The following is a 15,831-nucleotide window of genomic DNA, read 5'->3' on the forward strand; positions in this document are numbered from 1 at the left end:
TAATTATAGTCTGTAATATGCATATTGACTATGGTAGTTTCCATTTTTAATGTTAGCCTCATGGTGAGCTCACAAAAAAATGTTCGTGTAGAAATACATGATGAAGCTTTAAAAATTAAATTTTACAATTGAAATTTACACTACACTTGTTCAAAAAATCATATATGTTAAAATGCTAAGCTCAAATCTAATAAATGACAATGTATGTATGCATTAGCAAGCATGTTCACGAATAGCAATAAAGCAACTTTGAGATTGAGAAACATGTCAAGGACAACAAAACTAATCGTATGAATCATCAATGTTTGGTTGTAAAGAATTTTCTTTGGAACGTAGTGATATCTTATAAATTAACTATTGTGATGTTTCTTGCAATAATACCAATTTTTTTGCACAACAATGTAAAAGTAGGAATTTTAGTTTTTTCATAAGATGCAAACATATGATAGTGTCTCTCACCCAGGGGATGTACATATAGAGCACGTGTATGCAATGAAAGGACGACCTTTTCCTTCTTGCCTAGGATGTGGACGTTTTTTGTTGGTGCGCCAATCCATTACAATCTTTTACTCGTGATGGAAAGTTGATGTGAATTGTGAAGGGAAGTCCTAAAAATTAAATGTTAAACTCAAGGTGAAAATATGCTATTTAACATATTATAAGAGCTAATGGCAATCCAACATTAATTTTCTTTTAATAAGCTCAACATAGTTCCAAATTAATGGGTCACCAAATTGCTGAGCTCAATCGAGAATAGGTACGTCATGATCCACCAATGGCTCATGTACTAATAAAGCAAAAGCTTCATGAAGAGCTTAATTGGGAGATAGCGCATCAACATCGAGCAATGGTCTACTTTTCTTACTCATAAGACATTGAAGTTTAACCACACCAATGGCCTATATTGTTATCCCACATATACTGATCTACATTTTCAAATGTAAAGCTTGAATGACGGGAAAAAAATATGTTGTTTTGAGACATTGAATAAGGAACGATGACACCTCAACCAAGCTTGAAGCCTAATTGTTAAATGACACTTATAATGGGCATGTTGCTAGCAAGAGAGGAGGCATATGAAGTGTGTTGCACATATATGTGGCATGTGTGGTCGCCAAGTCTAAGTTTCGGAGATCATCTACCACTTACAATGCTCTAATTGCTTCGTAGATCCTTTGTGTCATGCATGGATGGCGGGCTTCATTTTTGGTCTTTACGTGGCATGCGCTCTCTGCGTTGTAGACACCTTGTCACCAATTTTTACATGTTCAATATGCTAATGGGGACATTTGTGTCCTAGTGAAATTTGGCAGATACTTGGAAGGTTGGAGAAGACTGAATAAGTAATGGTGTTTTGAATTGCTTCGACAAGTGCTGCTAATCCCTATTGCGGATACTTTGGTTGGGGAGAGAGAGAGAGAGAGAGAGAGAGAGAGAGAGAGAGAGAGAAAATCACTTCATTAACTTTTAGGGTAATGGTATGCTTGCAATTTGAGCACAAATCTTTAAATAAAGCTTAATTGGCAAATTGTTGGTCACCACCCATGTGCTAGAGATGGTGACCCAATCTAAGGAGACCACCCACATGGAAAGCCTACGCGGCAGGTGGGCCCTCTCCCATCTTGGTGGTGCTTGGGACTTTGTGCCCACCACGTCATCAAAATGGTTCCTCTGCCTGCACAGGATGAGCTGCTTATTATTCTTCTCTCCTCTTCTGTTAAGCTTGGCTATGGCGATTGGCAAGCTCACTCCTCCTCACTTTCACTTCTCTTTAACCCCTGTGGCGCTGGTCTTTCCCCATCCGCTGTGGTTTAACCTTATTCTGTGAAGCGTTTTCCACTCTGATCGGCCACTCTAAAAACGGATATGGCGATGAAACGTCGGCGATCGAAGCTCAAACTGTGGGAAAATTGACAGAGAAGCTCTCCGATCTGTAGCAGGAGATAACGGTTTCGCGGATGAAGAATGAAGTTTTACAGAAGAAGCAGGAGCTAAGGGAATGGAGCTTGGCGGATGCTCAGATCAATGGAAAATCTATGTGGCGTAGAGCGGTGTATCAGCGATCACTTTACAGGTGGGGTTTTTTCTGCGCATTTTAAAATATATGTGCTTCTAGATTACACTAAACATAGTGTGTGCGGAGGAAATGAAACCCTAGGGATGGTCTGTTTCGTAAGCCTCTCCACATCAAGTAAGTTTCGAAGAAGGAAAACCCTAAATCTAATTTGAACAATACTGTGAACCCTCAACACAGTCTGCAAGAATCGAAGTTAGCTTTTTTCCTAGTGCCAATGCATCACACAATGGGCTTTTTGGGGCCGAACTATTGTGCAGATAACTCCGAGAAAGGTAGATCTGTTCACAAAAAGGTGGTGGACCAGATTTTTTCCCTAAAGCTGTGTTGAAGGGCAAAAGAGCTTGCCTGTGAAGTTATGGAAGATCCGGAAATCATGGATAGCTCAAGGTTTGATACCTGCAAGCTTGTCATTGAAGATGTGGAAGGGGAGCTCGGAGCCCTTGACATGTCACCTGAGGACTCTCCTTCTAATAACTCAAGCACGGCTATGCAAGAGGAAATCCTGGCATCGAATGAAACCCGACAGAAAGTTGCTGCTGCCAAACAGTTCATAGAGAATCACTACAGAGCTCAAATGAAGAACATGCAAGAAAGGAAGGAAAGGTACCACTACTCCATTTTTTAGATTTGTAGCTCAGTGGTTGTCCTAATGAGCTGTAATTGTCTTCGGAATAAAAATGCTTTTGATATGAGCTGTTTGCGTCATGGTGGTTTATGGTATTTTTTTTTTCTAAATTGTTATAGGAGATGGACATTGGAACGGAAAGTCAAGGATGCACGTCTTTCAGAGGAGGATCATCAAATCCTTATAAAGGATCTTGAAAGAAAAGAAACTGAAAACATGAGACTGCAAAGGCAGAAGCTGTGTGTCGATGATTTCGAGCCTTTGACTATCATAGGTCGGGGAGCATTTGGCGAGGTATTCGTTCTGTAAGTTTACTATTTGAGTAGTGTGGTTTTTCTAATATTTTTATAGATTTATGTGGAGCTTAAGCGATAAGGAAGAAGCCAAGCTAAAAGAATGTTGTGTATTGTGTACCTATTGGTAGACGCAGGGCCTATCCACAGATTTTCTCGTGGACTTCTTGCAATAGCTTCAGAAGCCTTGAAAGATCAATCTTTTCATTTGGCTGCTGGCACACCGCAGCCTAGCAGAACGCCCACCGCACGTCGTTGGCCATCCCAGAATGCCCAGCCCAATGTAGCCGATGGGGTGCCCTAGTGGAGACTTAGCGTCATTGCCTTAGGGATTGCTGAAGGGCTCAGCGGGTGTGGTGGAGGGTTCTCAGGCTCATCACATTAGAGACCAGCACTCTCTGCTTTGTCACATGGGGTGCGATTGCTTGGACCACGGATGTAGGTGTGGCCGTTAGGGTCATTGCCTTTGGGATTGCTGAAAGGCCCAGCAGGTGTGGTGGGAGGGTTCTCAGGCTCTTCACATTAGAGACCAGCACTTTGTGCTTTGTTACATGGAGTGCGATTGCTTGGACCACGGATGTAGGTGTGGCTCTAAGGCCTTGCCTTGCAGCTCACACACTTTCAGATTTTGGCTATCACTGCATCTTTGGTCACACTTACTAGTGGACCTCGGAGACCAGCATGAGCCAGAGATGGGAGCTCATCTGCAGCATTGCTGCTTGGCATATCTGGCAGGCTAGATTCAGAGAGGCCATTGATGGTTCTGCCACACCATCTGTTTCTGGAGATATCCGCTTCATCTGGACAGACATCGTCCATATCCTAGGCGACTCGGAGCGGATATAGCAGTCACACAGCCTTCTTGTGCACATGGAGTACTAGAGGGGTTGACGGACTGATCTAGCAGGCCCCCAGGGTGGCTTTCTTTAGCCCCTCCACAGTCATAGCCTCCCTCTGAGAGCGGCCAGCCGATCATATACAATGAAGACGGATTCAAAATCAGATCTTATTGTATGCATAACAAAACAAAGGTTACTGTACTGCTGTTCTCCTATTGAGCAATGGATAAATGGACATGGAAAATGTACTCCACTAATAGAGAAAGCTTGTCTGCTGCCTTGGGAAGTGGCACTGCAGGCTATGCTCTCAGATACTGACTATGATCCTCGACTTGCTCTTATGTAGGCATCTGATGTGCTGGTCAGTCAATAGGCTGCTGGTGAGCTTGTATGACATGATCCAGTAATGTTTTCTTTTGGTGGAGATACCATTGGAGATAGACCTAGAGAGTTTGGAGCATAGGCTACAATTGGACGACAGGTGGGGGATGTGTTTACAACTTTCTCAGATTTGTCAGACGAGACAGGTAACTGCAATTGTGCACTCTTTACAAGTATGGTCGTGTGGCCACCTAGTGTCGTGGGGGTACATGACAACGAACTTTGCTCTATGTTGGTTGCCAAAGTCGCAAAGATTGGTATTGCTGTGTCTTGCCTTGGGGAATTTGGTGTGACGATCATCGACAATACCAAATGCAATGTGAAGGGAAGAGCTAGTTTGTCCACATTCTAAGACTTGTCTCCAAGGAACTGCAAGATGTTCTCTACGTTCCAGATCTTAACGGGAATCTCTTTTATTAGTGGCAATCACAGACCTAGGAAGGTTAAATAGGAGGGAGGGCGTTGTCTTGAACAAGCATGACAGTATTTCTGCCATAAAGTAATGGTTGTACTTTGTTAAGAAGCATAATAATGATGTAGACAACGTTTGCTAACATAAGAAGTATACACACATTCTATATACAATGTGCAACTAAAAAGTAATCATTATATTTTGTTAAGAAGATCAAAAGTAATGACAAAAAGAAGAACACACAAGGGGTCCGAGGAACTTTGAGAGAGGATACCCCCCCGTCTTGAGCTTGGAGGGTTTGGCGAAGAGGTCTCTCATCTCTTTCTCTCTACCAAGTCTCCCTTCAATCGTGGAACCAAGCTCACATAGAGAGACACATAAATATGCCAGCTTATATTTTGAATACTAAAATAATAGTACAAGTGAGGGCTCTACTCCTCAACTTCCTCTTGAGAGGTGGCTTGCACCACGCTACACCCTCTTTTCACTGGTGAAGGGCTGCACTTATTTGTGTTCCATTAACCTACTTGCTTGGTACTCTAGCCTTGCTCACAGCAATGTGGCATATAGCATTGACATAGAGGTTGATGTGGCATGCTGGTGTGGCTGCTCGTTGAACATGCTGACTGGACACAACATTATTGGTATCAAAAAGAAGTGCTTAACGAGCCCTACGATCTACCCCAATGAGATCTCTTACATGGCAAGAGCATGCCATTACTGAGAGTAAGGCATAATGCATTTTCTCCAAGAAGGGCAAGTTTATGGGTATGCCTGTGGGATGTGTGATTGTGTCACCTGCCCCTGTATAGAGGCTTTAATGACAAATTCATGCATTTTATACAGCCCATGATGGAGCCAACATTTCAATTTTTAACTATATTGATGAGCTCTCAGTGCAGTTTTAGACTTTTTTCTCCATTTCACTAAACATTTATAAAAAAAAAAGAACTGCAAGTTAAAGAGCTTGGCTGGTGTGGGTTTGTTCACAAGGGATATAAACTCAGTTAGTCTACTGCTATGTATTTAAATAAGAATTAGTGGTATTATAAGTCAAAAGGCTGGTCTGGACTCTTAATCATGATTTTTCAATGTACATGTTTTAGTTTTCCTTTGTGGTATTAACTTTGAGCTCATCTGATTCTTTGTAAATAACAGGTAAGGCTTTGTAGGCTGAAGTCAACTGGGCAGGTTTATGCAATGAAGAAGCTCAAGAAGTCTGAAATGCTAAGTCGCGGACAGGTTATATTTCAACTGCAACCTTGTTATGTTTAAGGTTGGGGATACAATTTCTATCATTTTCTTCTTAAATTGTGCGGCTTGTTCTACAGGTAGAACATGTCAGAGCTGAAAGAAATTTGCTTGCAGAGGTTGACAGCGAGTGCATTGTAAAATTGTATTATTCATTTCAAGATGCAGAATACTTGTATCTTATTATGGAATATTTACCTGGAGGTGACATGATGACGCTTTTGACGCGGAAGGATACATTGACAGAAGACGAGGCTCGTTTCTATATTGCAGAGAGTGTTCTTGCTATAGGATCTATACACAAACACAGTTACATTCACAGGTAAAGCAACCTGAGGTGCAAAGGATTGTATTCATTCTATTTTTTGTGGGGTATGTATATATATATATATATATGGACAACTTGCATGGCGGGTGTAGACTGGGGGGATTTAAACTTGGATCCCTCTCTCTCGGTCTCTCTCTCTCTCTCTCTCTCTCTCAGTGTCACACACACACATACACACACACACACACACAACTTGCACGGCATGGGTGTAGGCTGGGGAGATTTGAACTTGGGGCCCTCTTGTGGGACTCGAAACTCCTCACTGCTGGGCTACATGCCTAAAACCTTAGCTCTAGAAAGAGAGTACTTCTTAACATTTGCATTGACTTTGCAAAGGCGTAACTTGTTGGATGCCAGCTTCAGTTCACGATCTTCTCTCCATGCTGCAGAGATATCAAGCCAGACAATCTTCTTCTGGATCAACATGGGCACATGAAGCTTTCAGATTTTGGACTTTGTAAGCCACTGGATTGCAGTGCGATCTCACCTTTTGAGGAAGAAGCATTCAGCAACGCGGATATGGACATTGATGGACGCATTCAACATGCAGGGCCTTGGCGAACTCAACAAGAACAGTTGCAACGTTGGAAACTGAACAGGCGGACTCTTGTAATTTCATTCTGCGACTATGTTTAGTTTAGAGAGGCCTTCATGACGTTATACCCTTTCTCATTTCATTCTGTACTCTCCAGGCTTACTCAACAGTGGGCACACCAGATTACATTGCTCCAGAAGTGCTATCAAAGAAGGGTTATGGTATGGAATGTGATTGGTAAGAACTGGAATAGTGATGACCATGTAGTCTCATAAGGATAACCTTAAAAGTCCTTGCTTTACATGTTGCATGCTTTTTCCTGAATTTGTAACTTTAGGAAATTCGCCAGAGATGGAGAAGGAGAGGTATGCATGGTTTTTGCCTATGGGTGGGGGAGGGATGGTAAAGTCATGAGGATTATGGTGGGTAAAGGTCGGAGACCTTCAGATTATCAACCGTACTGGAGTCTTCAAGATGGGGGAAACAAGTGAGACAGCGGGCCATCTGGCCATGCCGTTTTGTATATGATATATGTTGAAAGCATGAAACATATGCACATGGCAATGTGAGAGAAGACCTAAATATTTATCTTGCATATGCTCCTCGGCTTCTGCAATATGAGTCTTTGGGTCACAAGTGGGACATGGTGCATCCTGATATCTTTGTACGACCATTGCTACTTGTCTCCGTGTATTTGCATCCGTCAAGATGTTTGGTCTCTATCAATCCAAGGGCAACACATCCTCCTCGATTCTTGTTGGTGGTGGAGCCACAATGAAAAATGTCTCAAAATGTTGTACCACAGCAGAAAGTTATCGATGACTATGAAAGACCAAAATGACCTATGAGACGAAATACATACTGAAGACCATGAAGGTCTTGAGACAAATTTGTAAGCTGGCAAAGAGAACAAAAAAAAAGGGAAAGCAAAAAAATAAATAAAAAATATGTGTATATATATATATATATATATATATATATATATATATATATATATATATATATATAAATATAGATCTATATGTATGTATGTATGTATGTATGTATGTATGTAGAGAGAGAGAGAGAGAGAGAGAGAGAGAGAGAGAGAGAGAGAGAGTTATATTAACATCTACAAAAGGCCAAATGACCTATGAGATCAAAAGGATTACATCATGTTACATCATGTCTATGGAATACATCATCATGGGTACTAAAATGAAATGAAAGAAAATGACAAAGCTAAAATGCTACAGTTGAGGTGTAGAGCTGATCCATGTACAAAGAGCATAGGCCCGCATATTATCCTAAGATATCCCCCATTGGGTGCTGCAACATGGCACTCAGAGTCGTAAAGCTGAGCCGGTGTGAGGGAGTCTTGTGATGGTGTAAAATGATGGCCTTGACCCTCCTATGGTGATGCAGGCGTGGGCGCCTCCGGGTCGAGGTAGTCGACCTGCGCATAGCTTGGTAGCATAGAGAGGGAAATGAAATGTTATATTAACGTCTTCAAAAGGCCAAAGTGACCTATGATACCAAAGTTACAACCATGTGACATCTGATACACTGTCTGGAAAAGAAAAGAAAGAATTGAAGGTAAGTATCTAGCCCCACAATACATGTAACACACGGAAGCTCTGGGAGTCTTCTTTCAGCCCTGAACACTCTTGGAAAACCATCTGATGCAAAACGCAGATATAGAGAGAGAGTAGAGAGAGAGAGAGAGAAGTGCTGGAAATTCAGTATATTGTTATGGTACAAAAAGGTACCTAAATCTGCAGCCATGGGCTGCCTTACATAAAAGGTGGTAACACACCAAAAATTTGTCCCCTATGGGACTCCTACTTACTCAAACCCCTAGAGGGAGTGAATGAATACAACATGGAGCACTTGGCCCTATTTATAGGCCTTTCCAAGCTTGGCCAACTGGCCGACTGCTGGTCGGCCAGTTCCACGACCATCGTTTCCTTCAACGCTGCTCGACTGGTCCTTATGCATGCGCTTTTTATCTGCCTTGTCTTCTGGTACAGCCGACCACTCCAGTGTGCAGCCGACAGCCTTGTGTGCAGCCAGCAACACCTTTTCCTGCAGCCGACAGCCATCTGGTCTTCAATGTGCTCTCCATGCTTGTCTCCAGTCTATACTGCCAAAGGTGATCTGTGCTCTATCATCCTGGTTCTACTCTTCTTTATCTGGCTGCCTCTTCTGGATCTAGCCTTGAGAATGTCAATGGCATCTATGATGCACATGACATCCCCCTCCGCTAAACTTGATGACAGGATTCTAACCTGCTCTTGGATGACTGTCATCATCCCAATCGTGACCCGAAGTCCCTCTGTCATCATCCATCCCTGGCAACCTTTTTTCTGTGAAAACCCGGCCTGTTCTCCAAACCACTTTGTCTCTGATGAAGATCTATGCAGCTGTTTTTCCTCTAGTCCACAATCCATTCCTGCCCTGACTTTGAACACCGTCTTGGTCTTCTTTCCTGGGAATTGAGTCTGGCACTCTCACATCACCCTTGGAGGATCAACCTCCCTTGGGACCGTTGCCTGAGAACCTATCTGGCTCACGGAACTGCCATCCCCATTTGGCACTGTGGAACACCACCAACAAACCTCCTGGGAGTTCTTCCCGATTTGTATTCTTGCCTTGGGCTTCGAATCCGTGTACTTTCCTGTACCTTGGACTTGTACACCATCATATGGGACTGAATCAGCGTTTAGCTTTGCTGAGCCTGATGCTCTGATACCAATGTAACACGCGGAAGCTCTGGGAGTCTTCTTTCAACCCTAAACACTCTTGGAAAACCATCTGATGCAAAATGCAGATATAGAGAGAGTCGAGAGAGAGAAGTGCTGGAAATTCAGTATATTGTAATTTGTTATGGTACAAAAAGGTACCTAAATCTGCAGCCATGGGCTGCCTTACATAAAAGGTGGTAACACCAAAAATCTGTCCCCTATGGGACTCCTACTGACTCAAACCCCTAGAGGGAGTGAATGAATACAACATGGAGCACTTGGCCCTATTTATAGGCCTTTCCAAGCTTGGCCAACTGGCCGACTGCTGGTCGGCCAGTTCCATGACCATCTTTTCCTTCAACGCTGCCCGACTGGTCCTGATGCATGCGCTTTTCATCTGCTTTGTCTTCTGGTACAGCCGACCACTCCTGTGTGCAGCCGACAGCCTTGTGTGCAGCCAGCAACACCTTTTCCTGCGGCCGACAGCCATTTGGTCTTCAATGTGCTCTCCATGCTTGTCTCCAGTCTATACTGCCAAAGGTGATCTGTGCTCTATCATCCTGGTTCTACTCTTTATTTGGCTGCCTCTTCTGGATCTAGCCTTGAGAATGTCCATGGCATCTATGATGCACATGACAATACATCAGTAGGGGGCATCCGGAAGCAGCAACTAGGGAGAGTGGGAAGCTAATGGGGTACATGATGGGGTACATGAGTACATGGATACATGAATACATGAATATGGGGGAGTACAAAAGTGATAGTGAGTACAACAGTATATGGCTGGAGTCGTAATCATCCTAGGAGCTCTAGCATGGGTCTCTACCGGATGGCGTGGATATCTGCCATAGTGAGATGCCTGGTTGGACGAGCCCGATGCCTTGCAATGATGCTTTGAATCCTCTGGTGTAGGCACTGTCTTCGATGTGAGGATCCGCGAACCTTCGGGCCTAGATCTGCCCAATTGGATAGCTCTCTCAACTAGAGTCCCACGGGGTGCCCACTGGTGGGCTGTCGGCTGTGTGTCCTCCCGGGTAGTCCCTCTAAAGAAGTCAGTAATCTGTCTCTGTGTGGACTCCCTGCCAGTCGGGCGTCTGCTCCTGATAATGAACTCTTTGAGCCTGCGGATCTCCAGGAGATAAAAACCCAAGCATCGCTGATCATAATAGTCCATGAATCTAGCCAGTGGTCCTAATCCCTCTCTGAAAAGGCAATGGTAGCGCCCTCGAATCTCATAATATGCTGTGCAGCGGCAGATGTAGTGCTCCTCCGTCTTTGGCTCTATCCAACAAATCTGACAAATCCTATCCCCTGGAGGTATGCCTCTAAATCTGCCTGTCTCTATCTCTAACTGATGTGAAGAGGTGCGGATCTGCCCAATGGCGCACCTCAATCCATGAGACAGATGGGTATCCATGTAGCTCGGTCTAAGTATAAAGCCATCCTCAGTGGTGCGGAGAAGATGATCTCTATAGAAAGGCATCTTCGTCCCCAACTCCTGTGAGGGCTCTAGCCATGTCCTCCTAGTGTCCAACTGAATGAGGTCCTGTCTGATGACTCTACTAATCTCAGAATGTGTCAAGGTGAGAGAGGGTGCCTCCAAAGAGTACTGGAAGGGTGGAAGTCTGTCTAAACTGAACCCGTGGAGCTCAAACCAGGATGCTATCTGTGCATACCAACATGAAGTGTCTCCCTCCATGGCTAGTTGATGAGAGGACTCTAAAGCAAGTCGTGCATACCGGTGTCGGGGAAACTCCCAGGTACTATGAATGAAGGACACTGATCTGGCAAGAGCCTCGACTACGATCGGTGGTGCTCCCATCTCGGCTCTAATAATCTCATGGGTAGACCGAATCATCCTGGAGATCATGGACACAAGTGGTCTCTCCATCGATCTCCATCCATCGTATGTGCATCCTGATCGACTGTGACGATCTAGGCTAGGCTCCTAGATCTGTACTCCATATAGCATAGCCAAAGTGACCAGCGTGTCAAAAAGCCACAGCTTAGTGTGTGGCTCTTGAAACTGTACCTGTGAGCACATCCTCTCTAGACCTCCTAGTGTTGCATATCCTCTAGTCAATCTGGCCTCTGTTGCCCCCCTCATGGAAAATGTGGGCCCAGTGAACACCACTCCAAGATATGTGTATGAGTCAACATATTCCACTGTCTCCTGCCCATATGTGAAAATAGGCGCTGATCTCCAAACCCACTGAGTTGTAGTGTTAAACACCATAACCTTGGTCTTACCAAGGTCAACTGAGAGCCTACTATCCTGTGCATAAGCATGTAAAGTATCCAAGTGCCTCTTGTCACCAATTGGCCGACCATTTTTGGTCCATCTCCAGTTTTTGCGTCTCGTTCACTTGAGGCCAGGCCGGTGTCTCGTGTGAAGAGGCCAGTATTTTGCTGACATGGACGGGAGCCAGATTGGTGTCACCCGTGTTAGCAGGATGGTGTCGTATGGACGGGAGCCAGACCAGTGCCACCCGTGTATGACCTGGACTGTGTTCGATCCATGGGATTGTCACGCCATGGAAGAGCCAGTATTCGTGCCGTGTTTTGCCTATGGGACTGTCACACCATAGGGAGACTCGTGCCTGGAACTGTGTCTTACCTATGGGACTGTCACTCCATAGGAAGACCAGGTTTTTATGTTTTTATGTCGTGCCAGTTTTGTGCCGACAGATATTTTATACTTGTTCCATGAACGGGAGATATGTCCATGTTACTATTTGCACATGCACACATATTTTGCATGTTTGAAACTGTTTTCGCATGACATGTATTTGTGTGTTTGCCTGCTTGACGTGTTACTTACTGAGCGGGGACGCCTGCCAGTGAGTCGTGAAGTCTGCTCTGTATTCTGACAAGTTTTAGTGCATGTGAACAGGTGGTAAGTATGTTGCACATGTAGTTTTTATTATTTTATCTCTAACCCTTTATTTTATAAGGTTAGGTGTTCACATTTATTTAAAAGTGGGCACCCCCTCTGGGCACCCACTTTGTGGCCAAGGTGGGGAGCCCCACTTTTAAGTGAATGTGGGGGTGGGCATGGTCACCTACCCCCACTAGTCCCCCCACATGCATGCGTGGGTATCCCAAAGTAAAACTCCACATTAATTTATTAAAAAGGACTCCCTCCTTCAAGCGTAAAAAAAATCATCATCGCTTCTATCTGGCGTGGATTCATCAACCAGCGACCATCTCTCCCTCTGGCGCATGTTCTTCATGAAGGCGACTCCTGCAGTACCCTCTGCTGCTGGTTGCGCCTGCCTCTCTACAGGTGGATGAATACTGTGGCAGGTGGCTGTTTACTCTACGGCTGTTTACTCCACGCTGCTCTTTCTCCCAGGCGGCTGGCTGTAACTGCATTACAGCGTGCTGTCTCTGCTCCCACAGGCGATTGAACACCAGCAAGAGGCGCTGTCCTTTCCTCTGCGTGAGTTCTTCTGCAGGCTGCACTTTACTTCCACAGGCGGCTGCTCCTACAGGCTGCGCTGCTCTTCTCCACTGTTCTCAGACGTGGGCCACCTTCACAAGGCACTGCTGCGCAAGCTTTTTACAGGCGGCTACTGACAGGCTGCCCTATCCTCTGCACTTCAGTACCTTTTGCTGGCGACTGGAATCCCTACTGCTGAGGGCTACGCTGGTTGTCTAGTGGGCTGGCCACCACACAAGCAAGCAGCTGTGCAGGCTGCATCCTCTACAGGCGCTGCTCCCTCTGTCTACTGCGGGCGCCTCTTTCTCAACAGAGCGGCTGTGTGCTGTGAATCCTCTTCAATTGTGTGCTACAGGCCGGTTTGCAGCCACGTCTCTTGACATGCTGTGCCTCGGTGTCTTTCTCAAGTAAGAGCGCACATGGGTATTGGACTTCCTTCTGTCATCCACAACAAGTAAGTGAATTTTTCAGATTTAAATAAAGTACTTTGTATTAAATCTGCTAAGGGATTCATTCCCTCTACGGCCACACCCGTTCGGTGCCGGGTTGTCCAAGCTATATTGGCGAACCTCGGTCCAAAGGTGCTGAGATCGGGAGAGCCAGGCGTTAGTACGAGAGCGCCTGTTTGTGCGTGGTCTCGGAACACCAGTGAGGCGCTCTCCGCGGAGTCCAGTGAAAGCACAGGACCGTAGCGATTGGACCACACTAGTGGTCGTTCTGCTTCGAGCTTCTACATTGAAATTCGAGCCTATTTGTTTGGTACTGTTTTCATATGTACATGGACATTATCTGGTTCTTGGAACCCATGGAGCATTGTATTTATTAAATACTCCCAATAAATATATCATATATTGAGGGGGGGGTCGGCCCGTTCCGGCCCCAGTGCTGGTGTCCATCTTTCCATTTCATTTCATTTAAATTTCAAGTTGTTTTAAGTTGTCCATTTCAAATTTGTGGTTTTAAAGTTGTGCTATTAAGCGTGTGGGTGTCCAACGGAGTCTTTCCCACTTGACGGGATCGGTTTCATTGGTATCAGAGCACGGTTGTTTCCCTCTTCCTAGTGGGGAAACGAACCTGTGTACTGGACATCCCGCTTTTAGCAAACTTTAAACACAATGGACAGCCAAGGCAACCCTTTGGAAGTGCCAAATTCGAGGGGTCCATCTAGTGTCTCTCGTGGGTCTGATGCCCTGCGTGGTAGACACAAGCCCCTTGAAAGGGTTATGGATAGTGAATCCAAGGGTCAACTGTCTCCAGGAAAGACAGTTATGCTTGAACAAGAGCCTGATGCTATGAGGGCTGAAATGGAACATATGAGAAAACTTCTGCAGGCTCAAGAGCAAGAGTTAAAGTTTTTGCATGAAGATACCCATGTGCAAAGTGCTATTGAAGCCAGGAAGGCTGATGCTATGGTAGATGTAACTCTTGAATCAATGGCACGGGAAGTGGGCAAGAAGCCAAGGGAGTTGGCACTTGCCTATCTCCTCCGCAAAGGTGATATTAAAGAGGGGGATGACGGAGAGTTGAAATTCAGAAATCCACCTCGTTTGAAGCATGGAGATCCCGCATCTCAAAGGCTGAAATCTTTTATGCAAAAGGAAGAGGTGACAGTCACCTCTCGTCATGCATCTTCTCCACAAGGCACTAAGCCTGACAGATATATGTATGCAAGTGCTCATGGAGGGCATGAAAGTCACATGCATGCAAGACATGTATCTCATGGTGACAGGTCTGCTTCTAGAAAAATTTTACCTTCTGAGTTGTCTCATGGAGAGACATTGCCATATGCAGGTAAGTCACATGCATCTGAGTTTCAAGTTCATGGAGCACATGCCACCGTGTCTCATGAAACTTCTATGACGGTCCATGGAGCCCATGGAGATATGGCTGCCCCGTTGGATAAGGGGAAAAGAAAAAGAGAAGACCATGAGCCTCATGCGAGGAAGCTCAAGGAATTCAAAGCAGGTGACAAATCTGTTAAATTTGATGTTTTCCATGGTGAACATGATGCTTCTAAGGTGTTAGCATTTGTGGCACAGTTCGACATTGCTTTTAGTGATGAGGACTTTACTGAAAAGTCAAAGGTACGCCATGCTAGCATGTTTTTGAAAGGGACTGTTGCTCATTGGTGGATCACTGAAAAGATCACCAAGGATCCCATTTCCACTTGGAAGGAATTCAAAGACAGATTTTATGCTCAGTTCTTGCCACCCAATGCGGAGCAAACTCTCACTCAAAAGTGGGACAGGCTGGAACAAGAAGATAATGAGAGTGTGCAACAGTATGTTAACAAATTCTGGAAAGTGTTGCTGGAAGTGACTCCCTTCATGCAAATCACTGAGGATGAAAGAAAGAGGAAGTTTCGTTCTGGATTGCAACCAGCATACCGTTCGGGCATTGAATTGCACCCGAAACATACGTTGCAACAACTCATAGCTTCTGCTCTTGCTACGGAGCAATTGGTGCTCAAGATTAAGCAAGATCAAGGAGGTTCCAAGGGGAAGGACAAGGCTGTCCCAAATCAGCAAAAGGGTGGACAGCCACCTAAAAAGAACTTCCGGGAGTCTTACAAGGGTGGTAAAGCTGAAAATAACACATCTAAAGAACAGGGCCCAAGGAAGAACAAATTTGGATTAACCCCGGAGCAAAGAGAGCAATATGCCAAGGATGGAAAATGCTTTTCTTGTGGTAGGAAAGACCACATGTTCCGACAATGCCCAGATCGCAAACCAAAGCACGAGGACAAGCACACCAAAGCAAATGTTCATGCAGTTCCTGATGTGCAAGGTAATACAGGTCATGATGCAAAAGAGCGTATGGTTTGCAAGGCTTGGGGACAAATCAAGGATCAGCCCGCACTCTTCATGTTTGATGACTGTGCAACTGACAATTTCATCTCTATGCAAATGGTAGCTGCATTGGGTA

The 15,831-nt window shown here is 44.9% G+C and overlaps 1 protein-coding gene across 2 annotated transcripts in view; it reads left to right on the forward strand.

Moving 5' to 3' along the window:
• Positions 1-1,554: 1,554 nt before the first annotated feature.
• Positions 1,555-15,831, forward strand: part of LOC147633030 (uncharacterized) — a 30,003-nt gene continuing 15,726 nt past the window's right edge. Inside the window, exons 1-7 of one of the 2 annotated variants that reach the window (XM_086806028.1) lie at positions 1,555-2,074; positions 2,335-2,680; positions 2,822-2,996; positions 5,786-5,869; positions 5,959-6,200; positions 6,596-6,815; positions 6,899-6,978. In XM_086806028.1, coding sequence (XP_086662154.1) covers positions 2,433-2,680; positions 2,822-2,996; positions 5,786-5,869; positions 5,959-6,200; positions 6,596-6,815; positions 6,899-6,978 — 1,049 coding nt within the window. In that variant the 5' untranslated portion in view covers positions 1,555-2,074; positions 2,335-2,432. The remainder of the gene's footprint in view (positions 2,075-2,334; positions 2,681-2,821; positions 2,997-5,785; positions 5,870-5,958; positions 6,201-6,595; positions 6,816-6,898; positions 6,979-15,831) is intronic. The other variant, XR_015267072.1, reaches the window with a different exon arrangement.

Source organism: Cibotium barometz, chromosome 12 (genome assembly GCF_041138505.1).
Source record: "Cibotium barometz isolate CiBa-2024 chromosome 12, ASM4113850v1, whole genome shotgun sequence".
NCBI lineage: Eukaryota > Viridiplantae > Streptophyta > Polypodiopsida > Cyatheales > Cibotiaceae > Cibotium > Cibotium barometz.